At 39.1% G+C, this 25,977-nt stretch overlaps 2 protein-coding genes across 2 annotated transcripts; both read right to left on the reverse strand.

Moving 5' to 3' along the window:
- Nucleotides 1-11,891: 11,891 nt before the first annotated feature.
- Nucleotides 11,892-17,601, reverse strand: rps15a (ribosomal protein S15a). Its single transcript, XM_061722844.1, has 5 exons — nt 17,483-17,601; nt 16,204-16,341; nt 15,899-15,978; nt 15,484-15,569; nt 11,892-12,020 (listed from the first exon to the last, which is right to left on the reverse strand). Exons 2-5 carry the CDS (start codon nt 16,334-16,336, stop codon nt 11,927-11,929), a joined length of 393 nt encoding a protein of 130 aa, XP_061578828.1. The 5' UTR covers nt 16,337-16,341; nt 17,483-17,601; the 3' UTR covers nt 11,892-11,926.
- Nucleotides 17,602-19,283: 1,682 nt separating this feature from the next.
- On the reverse strand, nt 19,284-25,103 carry notum2 (notum pectinacetylesterase 2). Its single transcript, XM_061732789.1, has 11 exons — nt 24,799-25,103; nt 24,608-24,660; nt 24,336-24,431; nt 24,174-24,234; nt 23,389-23,501; nt 23,180-23,282; nt 22,625-22,813; nt 22,023-22,123; nt 20,086-20,233; nt 19,914-19,961; nt 19,284-19,624 (listed from the first exon to the last, which is right to left on the reverse strand). Exons 1-11 carry the CDS (start codon nt 25,101-25,103, stop codon nt 19,321-19,323), a joined length of 1,521 nt encoding a protein of 506 aa, XP_061588773.1. The 3' UTR covers nt 19,284-19,320.
- Between the last annotated feature and the right edge of the window lie 874 nt (nt 25,104-25,977).

Raw genomic sequence — 25,977 nt, forward strand, 5'->3', positions numbered from 1 at the left:
TTCCGGGGCTCCCTGCTATTAAATGTATGTTCACAGCTTGTGTTCATTGTCTGATAATTAACCATTGTTAAACATGCCTTGAGGCGAAGAGGATGACGGCTGCACCATTTACCTGTAAAATGTAGTTGTCGTCTCCACAGCCGGAGCTGTGGTGGGATCCCATGATCAGACCTGGAGGAGCACAATGCCCTTGAGGACAGCTGGGACTGCAGGGCAGAATGGATGGCTGCATTCACAGCCATAAATTCAGTGCTTCCTAACTATCTCATTCATCATATGCACATCAGACGTCTCCACATAGTGAATACACCAACACACACCTCCCACACCATTTCTGCCTACTTGCTTTTCCCAAGTAAACACGGTTTACAGACAGAGATAAGTCATAAAGTATAAAAAATTTAGATAAGTGAATCATACAAATGATTCCCTTATCTTATCGTGAATTCATAAACTCCAAGGTGATATTGAGGGCTTAGCATTGTCAATGCACCTCAATATCACGTCGGAGTGTCTGAATTCCTTCAAACTTAGGGAGACAACTGTGTATTCATTTTCTCTATCCCTACAAGTCATTTTCCTATCTTTCTTTCAGCTACTCACCATTTATTTCATTTGTTTCCAAAGGCCCTAGTAGATACAGAATTTATCAGAGCTGTATTGGGTGGTGGAATAAATCCCATGGCTTTGGGAAGGAGTGCAATTATGTTCTCACGCAACACTGGTATGGTAATATAGAGGCAATATGTCTGTGTTGGTACAGAAGCAGCATTGCCTCATATTTTTTTATTTTGCCAACAGAACTCAAGTATATTTAGTTGTTTATTTAGGACTGGAAGGTTGGGTATTGCCTGCTCTTTATTTTGAATTATTTTTGAAACTATACATTCAAGTGTAGTGAAGTGGAGGATGGTGTTGATCAAAGTTTTAATAACTTTTTTATGCATTTACCACTTTTTAGAAAAATTATTAAACTTGTTTGTTCAGTTGAATAATTTAAAGTCCAACAAAACTTGCTCACCTTCTGTTTGAATCATGAAATTAAAAGTGTATTTAATTTATAAACTTATTAACCATAAAGTGACTTGATTCACATCTGCTAGGACTTTTCTAATAGCCTTTCTCATTTCAGTGTCCAGTAAAGTGGCACCAGAAGACATTTGAGCACTGAGCAAAACTAACTTTTTCTCTTTTGACTGAATCCTTATTTCATACTTTAACAGTCATTTCAATTTTACTTTTCAATCATATTATATTTAATCAATCATAATTAGTTTTAGTGCTTGCCATCCAGCCTGCCCTGAGTGAAGACCATGAGGAACTGCTCAAGATGAGATATGTTTCTACTGCCCTCAAGTGTTCAGGAGGAGAATATAAAGAAAAAAAACGCAGTTGCTGGAATAAAACATATTGTTTTATTCATCACTGAACGTTTGTGTTCTCTGGGAGAACTAAGCCAATAACAAGTGGCTACTAAGCTTTAAAGACTAATATGCTTTTGCGTGATAGTGGATGTGGTGTCTGTGCAAACTATTTGCAAACTATTCTTTTTCTCAAGAAAATATACATATATATTTTAAGTCAAGTCAACTTTGTCAATTCTGCAACACAATACAGTATCGAAATTGTCGTCCTAAATAAAAAAGACAAAAAGTCTTGAAAATATAGATATAAATATAAAGAAGAAAAAAAACTATTTTTAAAAGAAATATGTTCTATATGTGCAGTATAAGACAGGAATGGGTGGAATTGATGAATACCTACATATATACAAACACAGTATGACCAGTTTGTTGATGAGTTATTTCTTAGTTATGGGTTGGGGTGAGCAGCATGCTATCCCTCAGTCTGCTGGTCCGGGCCCGCAGGCTCCCAGTCTCTTCCCTGATGGCAGCAGACAGAGGAAGCTGTGTGAGGGGTGAGTGGCATCACCTACAATGCAGAGGGCTTTGCTCGTGAGTCGGGTGTTGTAGATGTCCTGAAGGGATGGAAGAGAGGCACCGATTATTCTTTCAGCTGCTCTCACTGTGCGCTGGAGTGTCTTGCGGCAGGATGCAGTGTAGGCTCCATACCCAACGGTGATGAAGCTGGTCAGGATGCTCTCGATGGTGCCTCTGTAAAATGTGCGCATGACGGGGGCTGGGGCTCTGGTTTCCCCAGTTTGCGGAGGAAGTAGAGGCTCTGTTGAGCCTTCTTGGCCAGTGATGCAGTGTTGGTGTTCCAAGAGAGGTCGTCTGTGACGTGTACACCCGGGAACTTGATGCTGCTCACCCTCTCCACAGCAGCACCAATTGATAGAAAGAGGAGCATGCTGGGTGTGCGCTCTCCTGAAGCCCACAACAATCTTTTTTGTTTTCACCACATTCAGAGAGAGATTGTTGTGTGTGCACCACATGGCCAGTCTGCTCACCTCACTCCTGTAGTCCGTCTCGTCCCCGTTGCTGATGAGACCCTCTACAGTCGTGTCATCCGCAAACTTGGTGAAGAGGTTGGAGTTTTATCTCATTCGTGAGTCAGCAGGGTGAAGAGGAGGGGGCTCAAAACACATCCTTGGGGGGCCCCTGTGTTCATTGTGATGGTTCTGGATGTGTTGCTCGTGAGCCGTACTGCTTGTGGTCTCCCGATCAGGAAGTCCAGGAGCCAGTTGCACAGCGAGGTGTTGAGTCCCAGCCGGTCCAGTTTGTAGATCAGCTGTTGAATGTGTTGAATGCGGAACTAAAGTCTATGAACAGCATTCTTTTTTTTTTTTTTTTTTTTTATTAGTCAAATTTTATTGATTTTTAACAGACAAGAATACACACAAAGAACATTGACAGTGTCAGTGATATACACAATTACATGATACATCATCCATGCTTCTCCGGTTTCATTCAGACTCTATAGTGGTGTCAATGTTGTGAGCCTTATATGATGTCCATTTGTCCCATTTCGTGTTAAATTGAGCTTGCTGGAGTCTCAGTATATGTGTGAGTTTCTCCATATCGAATATCTCCTCTATAATGTCCAACCAGAGTGGGAGGTTCTTCTTTGCACCACTTCCTAGTAACTGCCTTTTTTGCTGCAGCTAACAGAATTTTAACCAGATATCTATCTTCAAATATAACATCTTCACTCGTGAAAGCACACAGATACAAAACCTTACATGACATTGGTAGTTCATACCCCAGTATAGTTTTCATTTCCATCCATACATCATTCCAGTACTTTCTTATTCTAACACATTCCCAGAAAATGTGCATATGTCCTACATTCAGCTCCCCACACCTTCTCCAGCATGTTTGTTGTTCAGCTGTAATTATTTTTTTTTGCCTTAGGTGTGATAAAAAACCTGGTTATATTTTTCCAGCAGAATTCTTTCCACATTCTGGAGCTGGTGGTGGTTCGCTGGTTGTCACAGATGATAAACCATTCCTCTTCAGTTAGTTCTATTTTACTTTCTTTTATCCATATGTCTCTAATATACAGTGTAGAGGTTCCCCTGTTCTTTTCAAGTCCCTGGTACAATGTTGAGATCACTCTACCTGTATTGCTCTTATACGCACTACCCAGTGTCACAGTCACTTTATTCAGCTCCTTGGGGAGATCTGGTTTTATTTCCTTCTCAAAGAAGTCCCTGACTTGGAAGTATCTAAATTGATCCTTAACCTCCAAGTCACATTCTCTCTTCAATTTTGTAAAGCTCTTAATTTTGCCCCCATCAATTATTGTACACAATGCTGTAATTCCCTTATTTATCCATTGTTTAAAATTGTTATCTGACATCCCCGGTTTAAATTTAGAGTCATAGGCCACCCAAGTAAAAATTTTGATTTCCCTCCCCAAATTGTATTTCCTGATCACTGTGAACCAGATTTCCAGTGTGAATCTAGTGATTGGGTCGAGCATTTCCTCACACTTCTTGAACATGTCCCTATTTGCTATCATGCTTTGTACATGACACCCCTCTGTTTTTAATTCTATATCTTTCCACCTTGAAGTATACATAGGGTCACACCAGAGCACCAAGGGCCGTATTTGTGCTGCATAATAATATTCTAACAGGTTCGGTAATGCTAATCCACCTTTATTTTTGGGGGTCTGGAGAGTTGTGAACTTTATCCTTGGCCTCTTATCCCCCCAAATGAAGCGAGAGATTTTTTTTGTTCCACTCTTTAAATTGGGAGTTTGGAATGTCTACTGGTAATGACTGAAATAAATACAAGAGTCTTGGTAAAACATTCATCTTAATGATTTCTATTCTGCATGAACAGCATTCTAACATAAGAGTCCTTAGAGTCCAAGTGTTTGGGGGCTGAGTTGGATGGACGGTTACGCTCGTGTCTCCGTGTGGATGAGGGGAATGCATGGGCACAGCAGCTGGACCTCCTTCACGATAATGGAGTAGGCTGGCCCATAGCTGGTAGCTCTTCGTGCTAAAATAGGATACTCGCATCACTCCATGTTGAGATGGTGGCTATTTTCAAAGCTGAGCCTTCAGGCTGCCTTGACCGAGACCTTGTAAAGCATAAAATACTCAGGCACAGGCAATGAAGTCGGAGTTAACTAGCAGCATTACAAACATCCAGTCAGATGTGTGTCTGAAGAACACCGTAAGTGAAATGGAAACATATCTTTCCTCCTGCACCGATGACATTACAAACTAAAGTGGAGCATCTGTCAACTGAATTGATAAGACTGGACAATAAATGCGAGGAGCTGGAGGCGAGATCGTGGCGCAATAACATAGTCTTAGTCTTAGTTGGAAGATTTTTCCACCTCCTCTATGGATATTTCCTCTCTGCTCACGGAGGCTTTTAAGCTGGAGAAGGAGCCTCTCATGGACCACGCTCATCACACTCTCTAGCCGAAGCCAAAGCCCGGAAAGTGCCCTTGCCCCATACTCGTCCACACTACCATACAAACTGTGTGGACATATTGCGCCGAGCCAGGGCCCAGCAACGGATCAAGTTCGGAGAGTTGTTTTTTTCTGTCTTTCCCAACCATACCCCGAAGACGGCTCATTGCCCGAGCTGCCTTTAATGATGTCTGTCGCTCCACTGTGGTGTGCTCCACCCAGCGCACCTCTGGATCACTCACAACAGCGCAGAGAGGGAGTTTAAATCGGCAGAAGAGGCCAGCGCATCATCAGGTCCCTCAATGTGTAAAAGAACCGAGAAGCAATACACACCGTTGAGGAAGCAGTGACAGTTAATATTTACATTTATTACTTTTTTCAGTTAATCTGTTTCCGCTTATTCCCATATACATACAGTATGTGGTTATCAGTTTAACTTGGTAATGATTGGTTGTACCTTTCTGTTTAATGTTGCTAGGCTTGCAGCAGCTAAACTAGAAGCTTGATAGTTGTGCCTAAAGCTGTAAGTGCTCATTTCAGGGATCTGACTCCTTGTGGAGTTTGCACTGGGTTCTCCATCGTTTGGGAATGGGGTCGTTGTAAGTAATTGGGGGGTTGGGGGGGTGGTTCAGTGTGTTTTGGATGTTGTTGTTGTTTTTGATTTTTACATTTTTTCCTTTCTTGCTTGCTTTCTTTCTTTTCTTTTCCTTCCTTGGGGATCCACATTCAGTCCATTTCTATCACTAGGAATTTAACATATGGCCACCAATACTAATACTTCTGATGTCCCACTCACTGGGTCCTCTGTGAGATTGTTGAGCTGGAATATTAAAGGCATGGGGAGTCCAATTAAGAGATCAAGGATATTTGCTCACTTGAAACATCTTAAAGCTGACTTAGTGTTTCTGCAGGAAACCCATATGCACACCAAATATCAAGTCAGACTTAAATGCCCCTGGGTTTCTGAGGTGTTTCACTCTGTTTTCAACTATAAGACCTGGGGGGGTTGCTATTTTTATAGTTAAGTCAGTCCAGTTTTCAGCTTCTAAGGTGATATCAGACAAAAACGGCAGATACTTAATTGTTGTAGGGACGCTATTTCATATTTCCATTTTATTAGTTAATATATATCCCCCCAATTTCGATGATCCACTCTTTATGAATAAGTTATTTGAATGTCTTCCCTCTTTGAACAACAGCCTTCTTATAATTGGCGGGGACATGAACTGTGTAATTGACCCCAAACTAGACCGCTCCATCCACCACCTCTGACCCCTTCTTCAGTGTCGAGGTCACTTTCAGATTTTGTGTCCAAGAACGGTTGCACTGATCCTTGGAGATTTTATAACCCTCGTACCAAGGACTTCATTTCTTTGAAACTCCACCTAGTGATAAGGTGATATAAAAAATTATATTTATCTAGTTATTTCAACAACAAAAATAGAAAAATATGAATATGATCCTTAATTTATCATGTTCGTAAATCTAGAAAAGTTTAATCAGGGATTCTGGATTAGGTGTGGATGACTGGAACCTTTACAGATTTTAATTAGAAGAATCAGTCTAATTTAAACTAAGACTAAGAACAACAGCGGCTGACAACCAAATTGCTGTCTTGGTGCCTTTGGATCTCTATCTCTAAGTGGCCCAACAGCAGAATTTTCATTTCAGTATCAATGGATTCTATTTGTATTCGAGAGCTGTGGTTATCCACTTTGCTTCCACAGTGGAGCTTTGAACCCCTCAGGGACATCTCAGGGATCTGGCTGACATATGGGGAAGACAGAAGTAACATGTTGGAGTCTGCCACGCTGTGGACCAGCCCCAGATGTACATGACATATTGTCCTCAAACAGGCTCTGTCACAGTGCTACAAACACAGAGGAATAAAGAAAGCTTTTCACCATCCATTTCCAACTGCAGGTGTTTTCCATCTGATAGTGTTTTTAGTTTGAAACAGTCCCAGCACTATTTTAGAGGCGATCACAGCTCGGATGATCATGGGGACACTTTTAGGTCACTATCATTGAAGGACCTGAGAGGGTTAAGATCTATTAGCTTGTTGTATGAAATTATAATCAAACATCAGATTGCTAATTGGTTTAAAAAGAACAACTCATTAACTTAACTACTCATTAAGTACTCGTTCTTGTTGACTGAAATGATTACCGTATTTTCTGGACTATAAGCCGCACCTGTATATAAGCCGCATCCGCTCTATTTAAAAAAAAAAAAAAAAGATATTTAGCCGCAGATATTTATGTTGTTAGATTAGATATTTACTACATGTACAGAAGGATTTTGAACTGTAAATGATGTACATGTTTGTACCTAAATAGATCCTTTCCTAACAGTGTCTTTTAACACGGCAGCAACTTTGCTGATTAAAACGGGACAGAACCAAGAGAAAATAACCAGTATTTATTTATCTATTTATCTGTTTGAAATCTGCTTCTACCTACTTTTATCTGCTAAAGAAGAAGTAGCGTATTCTTCTTTGCATTTATTTTGTCTTATTTTTTATTCTAATTCCGGTTAGCACTCCCCCTAGCGGTGGAAGAAAAATCCACAGAATATCCACAGAACCTTTGTATAAGCCGCATGGTTCAAAACCTATGAAAAAAGTAGCGGCTTATAGTCCAGAAAATACGGTAGTTGCATATTCTACCATAAATGAATATACCTGACAACCATACAATTTTAGCATCCATTCATTAATTTCTGCTTGTCTGGGTTTGGGTGACAGTGGCAGCGACCTAAAGAACTTCTCCAAGACCTCCCTTTCTCTGGACGCCTCCTGCAACTTCTCCAGAAGGATGTCGCCAAAATGGACTTCCTCTATCTCTTTGTTGCGCCTACAAATAAAAGATATGAACAGAATGAAGGAAACAGGCCAGCCCTGACAGAGTCTAGCACCCACCTGGAATGAATCAAACTTACTACTAGCAATGCAGACCAAACTCTCACCCTATAGTCTCTGGATGACCCAAAGCAATAGATCCAATATCCCATCATCCCAGAGTAACCCCACAGAATACCCCAATGGACACAGTAGAATACCTTCTCCAAGTCTACAAAGCACATGTGGATAGGTTTGGTGAATTCCCATGCTTCCTCTAGAACCCGAGCAGCTCCACAGGATTCCACAACCGGGGCACAATCTGCATTGTTCCTCCTGCATTTGTGGTTTGATTATTGGCTGAAATCTCTTCTCCAGTATTCCTTCATTGACCTAACCAAGGAGGCTGATGAGTGTGGTTCCCCTAGAGTTGGGATACACTCTCTGGTCCCTCTTTTTAAAAAGGAGAATCCGACAATCCATAATCACATGTGCTCTCGATGTCCATTGAATGAGTAGTCTTAGCAATGGAAGACAATGATTCAATTCTAAACTTAGATTATACATTTTTTTTTAAATATCTTTTTATTATTTTATAATAGGAGCCCCGACAAGCATTGACAAAACAAAACGAGAAAAAAAAAAAACATCCAAACACAGACAAAAAATAGACGCCGACAATGGTTAATAAATACAGAGAATATAAATACAGTGAATACATGAGATAGCAGCAACTTTTTTGACAAATGGTCAACTCATTTAGTGAGTCATGTCAGTCCATATTTTCTCCCCCTAATTGATTTAGGAGTGGAGACCACAGTTCATGGAACATTTGTTCTCGGCCGTGTCCTTTGAGAGTTAGCCTCTCCAATGGGAGGAATTGTATAATTTGTTCTTTGAACATTTCAAAAGTGGGCAGCTGTTCCCCTTTCCAAAGTAGAAGAATACATTGCGTAATATGTTATCGTAATTAGCAGTCTGTATTTCTTTGAGTCCAATCGTATTTCTGGCAGTTCATTTAATAAATATGGCACCTGGGGATAAATCAAATTGTGTTGTCAATGCAGCTTTTGTAAATGAGTGGATAGAGTTCCAAAATCCATTTAATTTTTCACAATACCAGAACATATGCGCGAAAGTACTTTTATTGGTTTTACATCTGGGACAGTTTGGTGAATTGTCATTTGAAATTTTATTAATTTTTACTGGTGTTAAATAAAATGTATGAATGAATTTAAAGTTGGTTTCTTTAATTTTGTTACTTGTGAATGGAAAATGTGTTCTGTCACAGATATTAAGCCAAATGTTTTCGTCAAATTTAATTGCTAAGTCAGTTTCCCAGATCTCCAATAAAGGTAAAAAAGATGAATGGCATTCTTTTGATAGTATGTCATATACTTTGCTTATTTTGCCCTTAATAGTGGTTGATGTGATTAGTAATTCTTCTATTTCATACAACTCTAATCTTAATTTCTTTTCTTTTCTCAGTGATTGTATAATAATAGATTATACATTTGACATGTTAGACTTGACAGTAAATAGTCAAGTCTAACTTTACTTTTTACTGTATGACTCGTCAAAAGTCATACATTTGACAAGTTAGACTTGACAGTAAATGGGCCACAAAAAGTGGCACACAGTGCTTGCTTGTGGGCTATGACATTGTTCTTATCCTCTGGTGTTGTGTAAATGTAGGCAGGTTTATTACCACGTATCCAGTGGCTGCTTGCACTAGTAGAATGTAAGAAAGGCGTGGGTGTGTGTGTGTACGTATATATACTTATACGTACACACACGTACACATATATTTATATATATATATATATATATATATATATATATATATATATATATATATATATATATATATATATATAGTTATCCGTGAAGATACGAGATACGTGCCCATCTGCAACCCAAGTTAAGGCCCATCATGATCTGGGGTGCTTTTTCCTTCTATGGACCAATATGTGGTAGTAAATCTGTTCCGTCAGATTCAAAGGTTTGAGGAGTTTCAGATACAAAAAAAGTTCATATAAATTCTCTGCATAAAATCTTGCTGGGTGAAATTCAGAAGCCTGTAAAATTCTAAAACAAACTTCAAAGGCTTGTAAAGTTCAAAATCTGAGGCAACAGATTTACTTCCATAACAATCAGCTTGTGCAGAAGCATCAAGCAACTGCTGGCTATGTGGAGATTCCATAAGAATGTCTCGGGACAGATCACAAGGGAAGTTTACAAGAACTGACATCAGTTTCAGATGGTGGATGCCCTTTATGAAGCCATTACAACTACATGGACCAACATTCCCAACAGCTCCCTGGAAACACTTCCATCGACCATGCCTCAATGAATCAACGCTCGGGCTATGCACTACTGAGTCATTTTTTTTAAACTTAGTTCTGTTTTGCGTTAGTTTTTTGCAGTTTTCAAAGCTCTAGTTACAATGTGGTTATCATCCATCCATCCATCCATTATCTATACCCGCTTTATCCTTTGCAGGGTCACGGGGGTCTGCTGGAGTCTATCCCAGCTATTTTCAGGCGAGAGGCAGGGATTACACCCTGGACAGGTCGCCAGTCCATCGCAGGGTTATCATCCACTAGTACTAAATGTGAATACTCGTTATTTTTCTCTTAAGGGTGGAGTTATCCCTATTGCCTATATACATTTTTTTCTACCACATCTTTTACTTCCCTTGGCCTCTTCATTAATGTGCTTGAACACAGAGCTGTGTGAACAGTCAGCCAAGCAATTACCTTTTGTGTCTTGCTCTCCTTGTGCAAGATGTCAATGTTCATCTTTTGGACAAACATCGAGTTGGCAGATGCTCTAGTCCAGGTCTAGATCTCTCAAGAGGGCATCTGCCACCTCAGAAGCATGCGTTGGTATTGTGGGGAGGTCATACAGGCACGTGGAGGCTACACACCCCACTGAGCCTCATGTTGATACGGTTCAAGGACATTGCATCAAAGTTGGATCAGCCTGTAACGTTTTTTTCCACTTTAATATTGAGTGTGACTCCAAATCATGACCTCAGCGTGGTTTGCTGAATTTTATTTCCATTGATAATTTGTCATTTTGTAGTCAGCACATTCAACTGTGCAAACAACTAAGTATTTAATAAGAACATTTCACTCACTGATATCTGGGATCTTATTTTTGTGTACCCTTTATTTCTTGAGAAGTGTGTGTATACGTATATTTAAATATATATATATATACACACATACACACACACACACACATATATATATATATATATATATATATAGATAGGACTAGCAATGTCATTTTTCAACAATTATTTTAGTCATTAACTGCTGGGTCAACTTTCTCCTGCCTTTTCAGTCTGAAGCTTTTACTTGCAAGGTATTTCTTGCCATCAGCAAGGGTCCAGATGCTTTCATGCCTCAACAGTGCTAACATGGCTTTAAAATGCTTTTCGCTTAGCTTCCCAAACAGGAGCAGCATGACTTTTCTTTTACAACGTAGCCAATAAGTGCTATAAAACATCAAGGGAAGTGGACTATTTGTGTTCTTAGTGCACAAGGACAGAATTGTTGCATTAGCAGGCTGTTAAGAGTTCTAACGCGAGGTCAAGAACACAACTACAAGTGTCTGGGGAGACAAAACAAAACACACTGAAGACCACAGAAAAGGCATAGTTGTGAGATGATTGGAGGGGCAGAGAACCAAATAAGAGTTTTAGAAGCAGTTAACAGTAAAGATGCAGATTCCAGTGGGAAAATAACTACAAAGTGGATGTAGTTAATTGATGTTTGTCTGCTGGCGTTAAGAGCATTCAACACAAGATCACTGTTCATTGAAATAATTCTAGTGCATGTTTGAGAATTCAAACAGTCCCTTAGTGTGTTGGTTGTTTTTGCCTCCCAAATGCTGACTGTCCTTCACCTCTGGGATTAGTTGGCTGATCACTTTAGAAAACTTGACTTGGAAAAAACTAAACTGACCACCCTATAGTTTGATAGAAAACCAAAAGCCATGTTTTATCAATTTCAAATAAATTACTAGTTAGGTGTTTTAAACAAAAAAAAAAAAAAAAAGCACATTCAGAACTTTCCACATCTCCAAAACCTACAAATGATTGTACAAGGATTTTATAAAACATTACTGAACAGTCTCAACTGCTTAAGTTTTTGTTTCTCTTTCATTACATACCTTTCATCTAAGAAATAAATCATAGACAACTGACAATTTCCTCATGGTTGCTTTTATTTGCAGTTTACATTTTAGAAAAAGAATCCAAGGATTTTGCCTCCTGTGTGTTTCCGTCTGGCCTCTTCATGGTCCATGATGCCAGCGGAAGTGGTCAGCACAATGTATCTGTGGAGGGAGGAAAGAAAAAGAAGTGTTAGAACGACTTCAGGGGAGAATCTGTTTCAGAAAGCACGAGAGACAAGGCCACTATGAGGCACTGACTTTTTGGATAAATGGAAAATTAAACACAACTGGTGCAAACAAAGTGATTGTTTAGGAAAGCCTGGATGACCTGAATCTAACATCCTAACCGCCTCTTAGAGGAACTGTATAGTTCAAATCTTAAAATAATAAATGCTAAAGAAATAATTTCTCAGCTGATACAGTGAACTAGCCAATAATGTTAATTTGGATTTATAAACAAATTGTCTGCAATAGGGTTTCTAATATATGTACAACCCTAAATAAAAAGTTTTGCCAGAGCCTAAATGAAATAGCACAGCGCAAGATGATAGCCAACCTTCAGAAAGCTTGTCTTCACTGTGAGCACAAACATTTATATCTAGTAATCTACAATACATGTAAAGTGGAAATAACCTGTGGTGGAACAGTAAGCACATCATTTGGGATGGCAAACTTAATCCAACACTTAACATCATCACACTGCTAAACAGCCACACAGTGCTACCACAAAAGAAAACAGTCTAAGCTTCAAATAGTGAGCGCACCTAACCAGCCACAGGAGATCAATTTGTATCAAATTTAATTGCCATGGCAAATTAATCATATTAAGCCTAAAATACACAATATCGACATGAAAAACTTGCCCAACTTTATATTACTAGATCATCTATGTTATTAAACCAACATCTGAACAACAAAGATTTATATTTATCTCAATTCTTAAGTTCTCTGTACTGAGCACATCAGAATTTAATTGTATTAGGCTTAAGCTTCTGGACAGACTGCACTATTCATTTAACAGCGGGGATGCCCGAATCCTGACTTTGGCCCACAATATTCTACCTGAAAAAAGAAAAGCGTGGGTCTGAATATACAACTTCACCTAATAAATGCATGAAAGTGAAAAAGGTCCTCAAGGAGGTCAACAATCAAACACTTTATATGGAAAAGCGTTATTATACTATTAGGTATAGATATCCAATACACATCTGTTTTCTAAATTCATTGGGGCTCTAAGCAACTTATAACCAAAATAACTTAACTTATAAGTAAAACATTTGCATTTTCTAACACCACATAAAATTCTGTTTTAGAAAGTCCAAGCTAATAAAAATAATTACAATAGAATATTATATCTTGAGACCAATCTTAAGTTGATCAATTCAACAAGCCTTTCCTGTTTTACTGGTTCAAATCATTTACATTTCAATAATAAATTAAGTGTAAAAGGGGTCATCGGATATAAGATTGGCCTTTGTTGTTTTACTAACACAATGGTGTGTTGGACGTGTGTACACATCCATCCTATAATGATATAATCTCCACAAGCTCCTCCTATCAGAGCTGACTGACGAGGCCACCTTAGCTTAGACTTGAGCAAAGCCTGAATTATGGTTCTGCGTCAAAACAACGGCGTGCCTACGCCGTGCCGCCGTCGTCGTGAACACTTCGGACTTCTCCGTCACTCCATTTCGTCGCAGTGCAGTACCCCCCGACCGCTAATTCGCGATCTTTTCCTGAATGGTTTATCCGACTTTTTCCGGTCACAGTGAATCAAAGAGATAAGGACAACTATTGTGCAAAAAAAAAAAAAAAAAAAGAGAACACCCCCCCCCCCCCCCCAAAAAAAACACATACACGAAGAAAAGGGCGCTGAAAGTTCACAACTGCTTCAAACCGAAAACGCGTTGCTTCCAAGCGAACCAATCACAGCCCTCTCCGTCTGCGTTTGGTCTGCGTCGCCTCGACGTGTAGTTACAATTTTTGGGAGGTGACCACGTCGTTTTTGACGCAGAACCATAACTCAGGCTTGAGCTATCACCACAATCCGCCAGTACCATTATTTCAAATACAGTCTCCAGAGCAGAATGTCTCACAAGCAATTGAGGTGTTCTGTTGTTGGATGTAATGATGAACATGACAGTCATTTGCTCCCGACATCTGAGCCATTGAAAATGCAGAGTGGTGTCTTCCCCCCCCCCCCTCTTTTTAGCTAGCAAGCACTTTCCTGAGAACAGCCCATTTTTACAGTTTTTTTCCTGCAGCATTACAGCACTGCAAACATGATGGCAATATGCAGAAAGGACCTATTAACACTGGCATAGTTTGAAATCTGCACTTTTGAAGTGGAAACGGAAACTCTGCAAGGCTGCTTCTTTATTGTTTTATGTAATAATTGCTCGGGGGTCATGTTCTGGGTCTCTGGAAGACATCTTCTGTTGTAATAGACGCTATATAAATAAAATTGAAATGTAAATCAGTCATGTGATTTAGACATGCCGCCGCATCTCACTCAGTACACAACCCTCCCACTATATAAATTGATAGATTAAAGTGAAATGAAATTACCCAACTATTCAGAAATGTCCAGTACAAACCTTAATTGCCGTACTTCTGCTGCCTCATCTTTTTCAGTCCACATTTTTTAAAGCTTGGTTAAATATTACTTGGAATTTGAATGCTGGTTCACAACTGTTTCTTTTTTGTAACAAACAGTTCATGTGATTTATTTCTGTTATTGTTACATTTTGTCTTAAGAAATTACTATTTGGAAGGATGAATGCTGTTAAAATCTCTCTTGAATACCAAACGTCACCATTTTAACCACACTGGATGCCAACACAGAGCAAGCAACTTAAATTATGCATGCTCCAAACCACTGCAATAACCTATGAATTAAACTTCACAAGAAAGTAGGCTTGTATTGATGCGTCGATGACGTCAAATTCAAAATATCGCAGACATATTTTGTTGCAGACGCCATCGGCACGCAGACGTGGGTCACCCAAAAACAGTTTGCACTTTGCAGAATGGAGACTGAAATAGCAACCTCACAGCGTCCCCAACAAAGCCCTGCAAAAAGCTCCAAGTCATCAAAAGTATGGGAATACTTTAAATTTAGTCCCAAATGCCTTTTGGAATTGGCATACCAGACTGGCACAACAGTGATGTTGGAAGCGGTGTGAAACAGTGTACTGTTTTATCCAAATCTGTTATTTTTAATACATTTGAATAATATACAGTGCAATACAAAACATTGTGCACGGCAGTGTTTTGCACTTTTAAAATATTTTGTAATTTTCTACAGGAGATTTTTGTTGAACTGTAAGAGTAAACAGGCTGGTCTTTTTATTTTGTATAATTTATTCTATATTTTTATATTGCTGTTCAAAACTGTCTAATAAACTATATTAAGGATATTTTTCATATTTATTTGATACATTATGGTTTTTATTAATCGAACTAACAGAAAAATAATCGTTAAGACTAATCGTCCAATTCCTCATTAGATTAGTCGACTACTCAATAAAATAGTCGCTGGATTAATAGTTTACCCCCAGCCCTACAAGCAAGGTAGTCCCCTTTTTTTTGAAAAATCTACAGAATAATTGAATGCAGTTCTCACCCGAACTGTCTTGAGGGCAACAGGTTGTTCTGCCACTTCTCCAGATCCTTGAGCTGGAGATCGAAACGTGGACTAATCACACCACACTGAAAAGGCAGAAGGAACAATTAGTGTGAGCTCCATATTCATACATGCAACGTAACAGGGATATTTACATTTAAAGTTCAGTAGTTTCAATTGCTTCATACGTTTTTTCAGAGGGGTTGTTGTATATTATCTCCTTGATTTAGAAAAAAAAAAAAAAGTTGTTTTGCTATCGTGTTGCCATAATCAGTTAGATGGGAATAAAAAGTGGAAAAACTCAAGGATAGACTCATGACCTGGTCAAACTGCTGAGATCAGCTCTGTACACTTGCTACTTGAAATTATCTTAAAAACAACATCGTAGTAATACATTCATTTATAATATAGTTACCTTGTTCAACCTCCCTGTGAGATTGACGACAATTTTTCCGGCTCTGTGGTCATCAATAATCTCAAACTCTCCAATGTATCCTGCAAAGACAAACAAAGCATGCATAAATACTAAAGCGTCAGTAAAACACATAAGACCTCGGCTGTGTTCATTTCAAAGCCCATTCTCAGCTCTGCGTGCCATAACACTTGTGACAAGTCATCTTTTATAACCAATATGTTCTAGCAGTAACTCCAACACATCCCACACACTGAACTTGATTTCAATTCACTACTCACGTATCGGTTGATTTAAAAACTACTCACCATGTTTCATCATTACGGTTAGGAATCGCACAATAACCTTGGAGCAGGGCCTGATGAGGACCTGGCGTTTCCCACGCTTTTCAGCATTGTTGATGCTTTTCAGAGCATCTGCCAGAACGTTCATGCGCACCATGATGCCTGCAGACACAAACACACAGCAGGTGTAAGGAGTTGTGACAACCTTTGCAGTGAAACCCTTATCATTAGAGGTTTAATGAACAAAGAAACACATTTAGTCCTTCCTTTCACATTGCTCAAATGTTTGACTTTGACTCTACCCCTAAGTTTTTTTAACGTTACACATTAGGGTACGACAACTGGTACGTTTAGAAACAGGGGAGCACGCTAAAGTGCATGTAGTCAACATCCCTTATGAATGAATGAATGAATACTTTAGACTCAAAGGTTCCATATAAAATACAGGTCACACATTAAAATACATGCAAACATCTGTTCCAATGTTTCCATAGTCCAGATGTGTACCTTGTATCACTCCATTTGATGTTAGTGAGTGCAGTTATTAGACAATTTTCTGACTCATGGAGTCGACACATACATTTAAACATAAAATTGCTCATCAGAGCATGGAAGGTTGGGACATAATTAACAAATAACTACTTGCACTTGTCCATGTTGGAAGCTTAAGGAGGACCCTGAACGCATCATTATATGCTACCTGCAACTTCTTTTACTTAGACTTGGATGGTGGCAAATCTCAAATCATTACTGTAATAGCAACTAGGTTCGTCCGGTTTTCTGTGGCTCTACATGCAAGGCTTAAGAAGCCGGACACATAACCATCGTACATATCGGTCCGTCTCTAACAATATATAATGAAAATGCCATGCTGCCTCCGCTCAAAGCATGGTCGCTAGTGAACATCCACAGCCTAGCCGAGCAAACTACAACCAGGGGACAAAACACTTCACTGGCGCCTGTATATTACAATAATAGACCGTCCAAGTACAAACCATGCAACTCACAGGTTTCACGGACGTTTTTTGCAACATTTCCCCTCAAACCGAGCTAGAGTAGTAAGAGGGATATTGTGTTTTCTACGCGCTTGCACCGCACCAGCTCGCCAGGCCGCCCAGGGCAAGTGCCTGGAAAACTTTAGAGCGCTGATCTGATTACTTCGCTCCACCAATGGACAAGATACTCATCCCAAATCCTTGCTATATGATACCACATCACAATGGGGACGTAAATAGAACATTTGACATTCGGATGCTTTAGATGCATAAAAGATTGTAGATGAGAACGTTAAGACACTTCTTACCGGTCCTGCAATATGGCGGAAAGAGGAAGGAGAAAGGGGCCGCGGTGCATTGTGGGGACTTATCAAAGATGTTTTAAAGTGAAGATGGTTCACTCCACCCACTCATCGCCTGGCTGTCCTTACACCAGTAAAGTGTAACGGGGTAACATGTAATGACGTTAATATAATACATCCATGATAATGACACAGTGAACATTTTTAAAGTTCCCAGCCACCCGAAATATGTGGATAAAGAGTTCATTCCTTTCATTAGTCAGATTTTATTCAATATTTTAAACGCATATTTCAGATCTGTTTTGTAGAGCAGCGCCAACTAAAGACTGGGAGGACTCATTTCAATTATATGTATGTTGCCGTTTCATCTTTTTAGTTTTGGCGTTTAGAAATAAAAAGAATATAAAATGTGTGGTTATTGTCTTATTTATAATAGCATTTATGGTGGTGCTGACGTTTTTGTCTAGTCTAGTAGCTGAACAATCGAAGTTTGATCTATTATCAATAGATATTATTATTACTATTATCTACTTTTTGATCTATCTGTTACAGGATGTAAATTAAAGAGAAGCAATAGCGGCGGACACGCTAGAAATATTCTGAAACAGGTAAGGGCAGCATACGGCATAAAAACAATTTAAAAAAAGTTGCAACTGGGATTTTTTTTTTTTCCTGCGCACTGTTAAAATCTTATTTAATTTTTTTTTTTTTTATTTCCCACAGAGGTTGTGATTCTGGGTGAAAGTGTGAAAGATGTTAGGATGAGAACAAAACGAAAGCAAGATTAGTCAGAGTTCATATTTTTATTTAATGTTTTAGCATGTAAATCAGTTTAGTTATTACAGTACCTAATTGAAACACAACATAGGTCACATCTGTAAATTCCTGTTAAAACTCGCACAACATTGTAGAGAAAAACTCATGTTTGACAAAAATCAAGGACAGAAATTTTAAATTAATAGATGGCAGTTTGTTCCAATGCAAGCATATGTTTGTAACAACTTTGCATTGCTGAAAATGCTGCTGTGTAATATCTCAAAACAATTATAATCACTGACTACAAACTATAATTAAATATAGTAATAAGACAGAGACCTTCTTCTGCTCATACAATTGCTCGGGGGTCATGTTCTGGGTTTCTGGAAAGTGCCTAGAGACAACTTTTGTTGTATTAGACGCTATATAAATAAAATTGAATTGAATTGAATTGCTCGACATATAAAATATATCCCTAAATCATCACACTTTATTTGCATGCATAAAATATATATACAGTACACAAACTAGAATATAGAACTTTGACCAATAACAAAGATAGGTTGAATAGATAGATAGATAGATAGATAGATAGATAGATAGATAGATAGATAGATAGATAGATAGATAGATAGATAGATAGATAGATAGATAGATAGATAGATAGATAGATAGATAGATAGATAGATAGATAGATAGATAGATAATCTGCTGTGTGACAATTTTGGAAGACAGGCGCGAAAAAAACATATTTCCTTTGCAACTCATATTTTGCAGAGTTTCTGAAACTGAAACTTTACGATCATGGTCTGGTGTTAGAATAATCATAATGAAAGTGTGCTGTAGTTTTTTGTCATCCATTTGCTAAAAGTCAAAGCTCTTTAACACCAACATTTGAAGCCTCTGGTTTAGAGCCCTTTATTCCAGATACAACATTATACCCATCAGACAGATGTAAGGAATTTGGCGACCACAGTGTAATGCAGAACAGCACTAAATGTAGTTTTTTCGATGGTTACATTAAAACTTCAACACAATTTTTTTCCCTCCTTTCAGCCTTTCTCTTAACTTCTCCTCCATTATTATTCTTAGCCACCGTTGCTGACCATGCTGGCCAGAGAATCAGCATCACCCTGGGGATCCAGGCCCAGCTTCTGCAGGTCAAGGCCCATGGCAGCCAACATCTGGAGCAGAGTAAGCTCCTGCTGGGTGGCCCGGTCCACCAGAGCCGGGCAGGTGGGGTTACACTGGGGCCACTGGCAGGTGTCCACCAGATGGAAAGGACAACCTTTAGCAGGGGTTCGGTTGTTGCGCCGTGCTTCTAGGTTCCTGTCCCAGCAGTGCAGGGCCCGCGGCAGAGAGGTACCTTTGACTTGAAAACTGATCCAGTTACTACAGGAACATGAATTTGGAAAAAAATTACACATTTTAAAGATAGAAAGAAGCAACATTTGAAAAGAAAGTAAAGTAAGTGTAAGAGATACTAAAAAAAAAAATAGCAACTACAAAGATGGGGTCAATAACAAACTGAAGACTGAAAGAGCAAAAAGCAAAATCATTGACTCAAAGAATTGTGAAGAAACAGCAGGCAAAGCAATGACTATAATCTGAGGAGAATGGAACAAATAGTGACAAGCATAAAAGTACGTTATACGAATGGGCCAAATGAGTCCATTCTTACCTTCTGGTAATGATTGTGTGGGAGAGGCAGGATGGGGCAAACACAGCCCTGAAATAGATGTACAGCAGAAAAACCGTCATCTATAATAGATTTAATTCTTATCATCTAATGAAGATTTAGACAATGGGCTGGTTTTACATGGCAGTTGGAGCTTAAGTTGTTGGGGACTCACGTTACATCTCTCAGGGAGTTTTTGAGTTCCAAGCCCAGGTTCTGTATGTACTGCCACTGCTCCTCAGACATAAATTGTCCTCCTATGTAGATGTTTTCCCCTTTCAGTTGCTCCTCGTCAAACAGCCACTGTACAACAAAGAGAGGGGCTACAAAAAGAAGAAGAAACTTAAACAAAGTTTGTTCAAGTATAAGATCCAAAACTAACATTCAAAAAAAGCCAAATTCTGGTAAATCCAGGATTTGGGAAATACATATATAAGACATACAGACAGATTGCTGGTAAAGGATTTTGTACTATGTTTGAATAATAAATAAAAAATTGGAAGGAAGATTATTTGCCCAATTGTTTCATCAATTTGATATTAAAGACTAACAACTACCTTTCAGTCAGATAATGAACGATTAATTTCTTTTTTTGGCTTTTAGAATAATTTGCAGGTGTACTTTGACGAGTCAATTCAGATGAAAAAAAAAAATTATTTTTGGATTTTTTTTTTTTTTAAACAATTTAGAAAAACTTTATAGAGTACAATATTTATTTCTGGAGTTGATCGAGCCAAACTTGTGGCTGGAAGGAGAGAGCATACTGGGTTTACACTGATCATGTCCCCAGAGACATGACTTCAAAAGAGTGTTCAAGTTGCTTATAGAAATCAGTTTAAAGAGAAATAGCACACAACAACTTCTAATACATTATTTTCCTTGTGAAAATGTTTCTGACAAGATACTAAAAGTTGTATTGATGCATCCACACCCCAACACACACACACACACACACACACACACACACACACACACACACACACACACACACACACACACACACACACACACACACACACACACACACACACACACACACACACACACACACACACACAAAACAGGTGCCTATTTCCACACTTATCTTCTTACATTATCAGTTGCAAAAGTAATAGTAGATGGACAGACTGAAATACCTGCCAGAAAGCTTTTGATCAAGTAGTTGCCGTCAGAACCAGATTATGCAAAGCCCTTGATGACACTAGATCAAATTGCTCGGCTGAACATACCAGTTCATCCAAACTGTCTTCACTGATATTGAACTGTAACAACCTGTATATGTGGGTAGTGGATTTGCTTGTGGAGCTTTGACAGCTGTCAGGGTCAATACGATTTCAACTTTCTAATACCATTGGGTTTGAGATAAATCTCTTGGACATTTGTTTGCTCAACATTTTTTTCTTCCTTTTTAGTATCACATGGATTGTGGCAAGTCCCAATTATTTTTTGAATCCAAGAGATTCACATAGAAACCACAGTGAATATTAATGAATAACATTTGTGCATCATGGCACATTCCCTTGCTGTGGTTTTCTTTCCTTCAGCAATGCAAGGGAATTTTACTTGTGCAGCATATTTCATACACATAGGCAAAGTGCTTTACAAAGACTTTGACATGAAAGAAAGATGAAAAAATAACATAGTAGAAACAATATACCTACTGCAAAAAAGATAGTGTTCAGGGAACAAAAATATTGACTCTCCAGGCTTTCATGATCAGAATTTTATCAATTTAATTGACTATTCATGGGATGGCCTGAATCAAGTCCAATCTGCAGAATTTATACCCCCAATCCACTGGATGCAGAGGGTCTGCTACAACAGCCCATTGCCATAAACCACAGGACAACATCACAGTACCACCAAACCACCATATTAACCAGCAGGTAGTTACAATGTTTTGGCTGATTGATAAACCTTTTTAAATGTCAAATCCTTGGAAAAACAGCGTTGAAATCTTTCTGTCCACATTCATTTTCAGAGTAAACGACAGTCCCAGCTGTGATATTTGAGTGCACATTATTTTAAGCAGCTTAAGTCAGTTGGATGGGATTCTGTTCCAACACCCCAAAAGCATCAGTCAGATAAACAAAGGCATCAGCCAGCACTCACAGGTCAGGGTAGAGTATAGTCTGTGACCAAAGAAGCACTGCCATTCTTCCCCTCTCTTATAGAGCTGCCGGCATTGATTAGGCACAACTCCATTCCACAGCCTGAGAAAAAGATAAAAGATACAGCTCTTAACAACATAAATAATGAGTATGGTTAAGATAACTGAATATTTCACTCCATACTTTTATGTAGCATCACATTTTATAGTTTTATTCTGTTTAACATTTTTTAAAGGTATCTGTTTTAATTATTTATCTATCTCTTATAATGTTTTTTATTATTTTTTATTGTTGTGGACTGATTATTTTTTAGCCTTAATCCTTGAACTTTTATCTTTTTATAAATTTTATATATTCTATATTGTATGTCAGGGTGCATTGGTCTCCCAGTTTTTATTTTTTGGTCTCCCAGTTTTTATTTATTTGTTTATTATGCTTATTTTTCAATCAAAATGTCAAAGCACCTTTTATTTCATGTACCTGAATGAAAGGTGCTATATAAATAAAATTTGATTGATTGATTGATTGATTGATACACCCAGCAGTGAAGGTGATTAAGCCTACAATGTATAAAGACTGTGAGAAGTGCATATGTATCTTCACCTGAGTCCTATCTTGATAGCATCTTCAGGTGAGCAGGAAACAGTCTCAGGGCAGTTTGGGGATCTTTGCTGCTTACTCTCTAGAAACCAACCAGAATCCACCAGGCCTCGGACTTGCGCCTCAGAACCAAGCTGCTCCATTTGACTGGCAACCCTCTCAATGTTTAGCAGGACACCTGTTCCACCAGCACTGCAGCAGAACCAAGAAAATCAATAAAGAATTTGACAGGCAGGATGACAATTTTGTTGGCGCATTCCAAGTGGCAGTCCTGGAGCTTTTAGACAGCTTCATATTCAGACACTTGATCCCGTTCTGGGGGTGGGGGGTCCCAACAACCATGTTGCTCCCCACAGAGGAATGTTCACTATTACAGCCCAAACCTCTTTATTAAACATGCCACTGATTACATTTGGGTTCAAACATTTTTGCTGAGAGAATGCACTAAAAATGAGGTCTTCTCTTGTTTATTTTAGGCATGGAAGTGGTCCACATGGTACTGAGCGTAGGAATTGTACGCACCATCAGAGAATGAGCAAAAAAGAAAAAAATACTCACCTGGTGCCAGATAGCATGACAACCCTGGCCAGCTTTATTCCTCTGGGGATTAAATCTTTGATTACTTCACGGATGATCAGGGATCCCATGAAATTGTATTCAGCTGATAGGAAAGACAGATATCACAGATAATTAGTGACACAACAACAAACAGAAAAGTATTTGGATTTTCTTCAAGGCAAAAAAGGCACAAATCTGAAGAAACGTACTTGCATTTGTGTTTCTTTCTCTGACTTTTTCTCTTCCTTGTCGTGTTCTTGAAGGGGTGGTTGAGATCGGTCCTGTGCCACTCCATACATCACTGGAACAATAAGGGATGAACCTGCGGCGAAACGGGCAATCAAAGTTCAGGCCATCTTGTCTCTTCCGCAAAAGGCAGCTAAACATTTAAGCCTACTTTAGGTCTTTGTGTTGGACTTTCACTCGTCTTGCATATTGTCAATAAGATTACAGTAAAGTAGAAACATTTTATAAAATTTGGTGAAGAGGTGGAGCACATGAAAAATCAGTCACACTTTGGTGCAAATCCAGGTCACTTTCTTAATAAACATGAAAGCTAGAAAGTAGAGTACTGGCATTGTGGGAGGATGGAATATAACGGGTCCCTTCTAGTATCCAGTTCCATCAATCAGGTGGATCTGCTGGATGTTTAAATGTGCAACACTTTGTTGACATATTCACCCATAAGTCTGTGACACACTATGTTTATATCATCACACTTTGGTTAAAAAAATACATATACATTTCAGATTTTTGAAGCTGATTTGAAGGTTTTTTTTCCATGTAGGTGAAACCTTTGCTAAATGATTCATTTAGTGCTAATGCATGCAAAAAAACTGTTTCATCAATAATAACCCATTTTTAGGTCAACTGAGCACGGTGCTATCTTAAGCACAGAGGAGAGCAGTTTTCACAAACTTTGACAAACAAAGCATATCTGCACATGGCATCTTCATCAGCCAAAATAAGAAGGCACATTGATACAGGTACTTACACAATGTTTGCATTATGCCAGTGTGGGTTTTCCCCTGCTTGAGAAGACAATATTCCACTTCCTGTAAAAGATCCAATTGCTGGTTAGACCTGTCTCATCAAAGAAAGTAACACAATGAAAACATGTGTGACATGCATGCTGAAACACGACTGGCTGACCAACCTTTTTTAGTCTGGGGCCACCCCGTTGAGCTCATTAGCCGGGGGATATTTTGGTACCTGGCATCACAGGACTGTTTGCTGTAGCAGCACCAGCCACCTAAAATAATATATATGTAGTATATATATAACATAGTAGTATAGTAGCAACCAAAACAGGAAAAAAGACAGACAATAGGAGGACAAGATGAAATGCCCATCAAAATTCCATAGAGGGCATTATGCCAAAACCATTTGACCTTTTGGGACAAAATTAAACACTTTGTAAATACTCACCTTCCAGAAATAACAGCCATCGACGGCTTCCTCTGAACTCTCTTAGGTAAAACCTGTATATCCACAAACAACAATAAAAGAGGATGAACAATACAACAGCCATGCATGGACCCACTGTGGTTTCCAAAAATCACTGAATAAACAAACAGAAAATGGCCTGAAAAATGTGTTGGCTATTCAGAGCCTCTTACCCAGCAGCAGTTCCATCATTACAAGTAACATGGGTGTTTTTGAGGAAGTGCAGCCTCATATCATTCGTCTGTTGTCCAGCTGCACGAGCTCCAGCTACACCCTCCTGTTCTGATTCATCTGTCCCTGCAGTGCTTCTGCTGTTTCCAGTTGGAACATCAGCCACAGGGGGGGACTGGCCAACATCACCTCTTTGGGTCCCACCAGCCTTCTTGCCGGACTTGCTACCAGCTTTAGCATTGCGGTTATTCTGGCCCCATATTCCTCCGAGCAAAAGCAAGAAAGTGATATGGCCAAGTATCTTCATGTCTGAGGAACCATACAGAAATAGAAGCATGCAAACCATGGGATTAATTCAACCCTAATGTAAGAGGGTACGATCTGAGCTTGGTAATGGGGACATGTAAAACCTCAGAAGTCCCCATTACCAAGTTCAGATCTTCACCATCCTTAAAATCTCCCCAAAATCTCTAAATCAAATTACCTTTCAAAGAAGCACCTAGGTTTGCTGCTGGGGCACCGCCGAGGTCTGACAGATGACTTGTGCTGCTACTGAGGAGACTGATAAGTTTAGGGGGCAGTGGCCACGAATGAGAGGAGGATGCCAGTCATGAGTAGTGATGAAATCTTGACCAGGTTGTGATGAAGCCTGAACATCAGCAATAAGCTTTATAGTGCCACCATTTGGATTAGATTTGCTCTCATATATCCAGCCAGGCCCTTAGATAAATTTGCTGATGACACAGGCAATGGGAGGTACTGGAAGGCCAATGGCGAGGAGAAGAGATAACACAAGTATCTCTTTAGCATATTTCAAGCCTTTGCACACACCCACCACTAAGCCCTTTACCAGCTGAGCATGGCTCAAGAATGAGCCCTCCTTGCTCCCATCTTCTCTCTTGTTTTCCCTCCCACCATACACCTATAATTGGCAGATTTTTTTTCTTCTTATATCTAAACACTTACATGGACAGCATAACTGCATAGCTGCTTTTCATGGTATGCAGCCCAAAAGTCATTGCGGTACAAACCTCAAACACTTTTGGACACAGGAATGAGCAGAGCTTTAAGGTTCCTGCACTGTTGGTAATTCAGCAAAGACTCTGATGGGACAGGTACTAGAAAGGTACCATCATGTATTCCAAGTAAGAATTATATAATTCTGCAAAACAAAAGTCTCT

Source organism: Cololabis saira, chromosome 1, assembly GCF_033807715.1.
Source record: "Cololabis saira isolate AMF1-May2022 chromosome 1, fColSai1.1, whole genome shotgun sequence".
Lineage (NCBI taxonomy): Eukaryota > Metazoa > Chordata > Actinopteri > Beloniformes > Belonidae > Cololabis > Cololabis saira.

Bases quoted from the DNA above. Each gene is read 5' to 3' on its own strand.
- rps15a (XM_061722844.1), bottom strand. From the start codon at position 16,336: ATGGTGCGCATGAACGTTCTGGCAGATGCTCTGAAAAGCATCAACAAT. The intron at 15,570-15,898 runs GTAACTATATTA...CTGCCTTTTCAG, and splicing joins TCACAGGGAGGTTGAACAAG to TGTGGTGTGATTAGTCCACG. The intron at 12,021-15,483 runs GTGAGAACTGCA...CTCCCTCCACAG, and splicing joins TTGCCCTCAAGACAGTTCGG to ATACATTGTGCTGACCACTT.
- notum2 (XM_061732789.1), bottom strand. From the start codon at position 25,103: ATGAAGATACTTGGCCATATCACTTTCTTGCTTTTGCTCGGAGGAATA. The intron at 20,234-22,022 runs GTGAGTGCTGGC...TTCTTTTTGTAG, and splicing joins ACTATACTCTACCCTGACCT to CCCCTCTCTTTGTTGTACAG. The intron at 19,962-20,085 runs GTGAGTCCCCAA...CATCTATTTCAG, and splicing joins AACTCCCTGAGAGATGTAAC to GGCTGTGTTTGCCCCATCCT.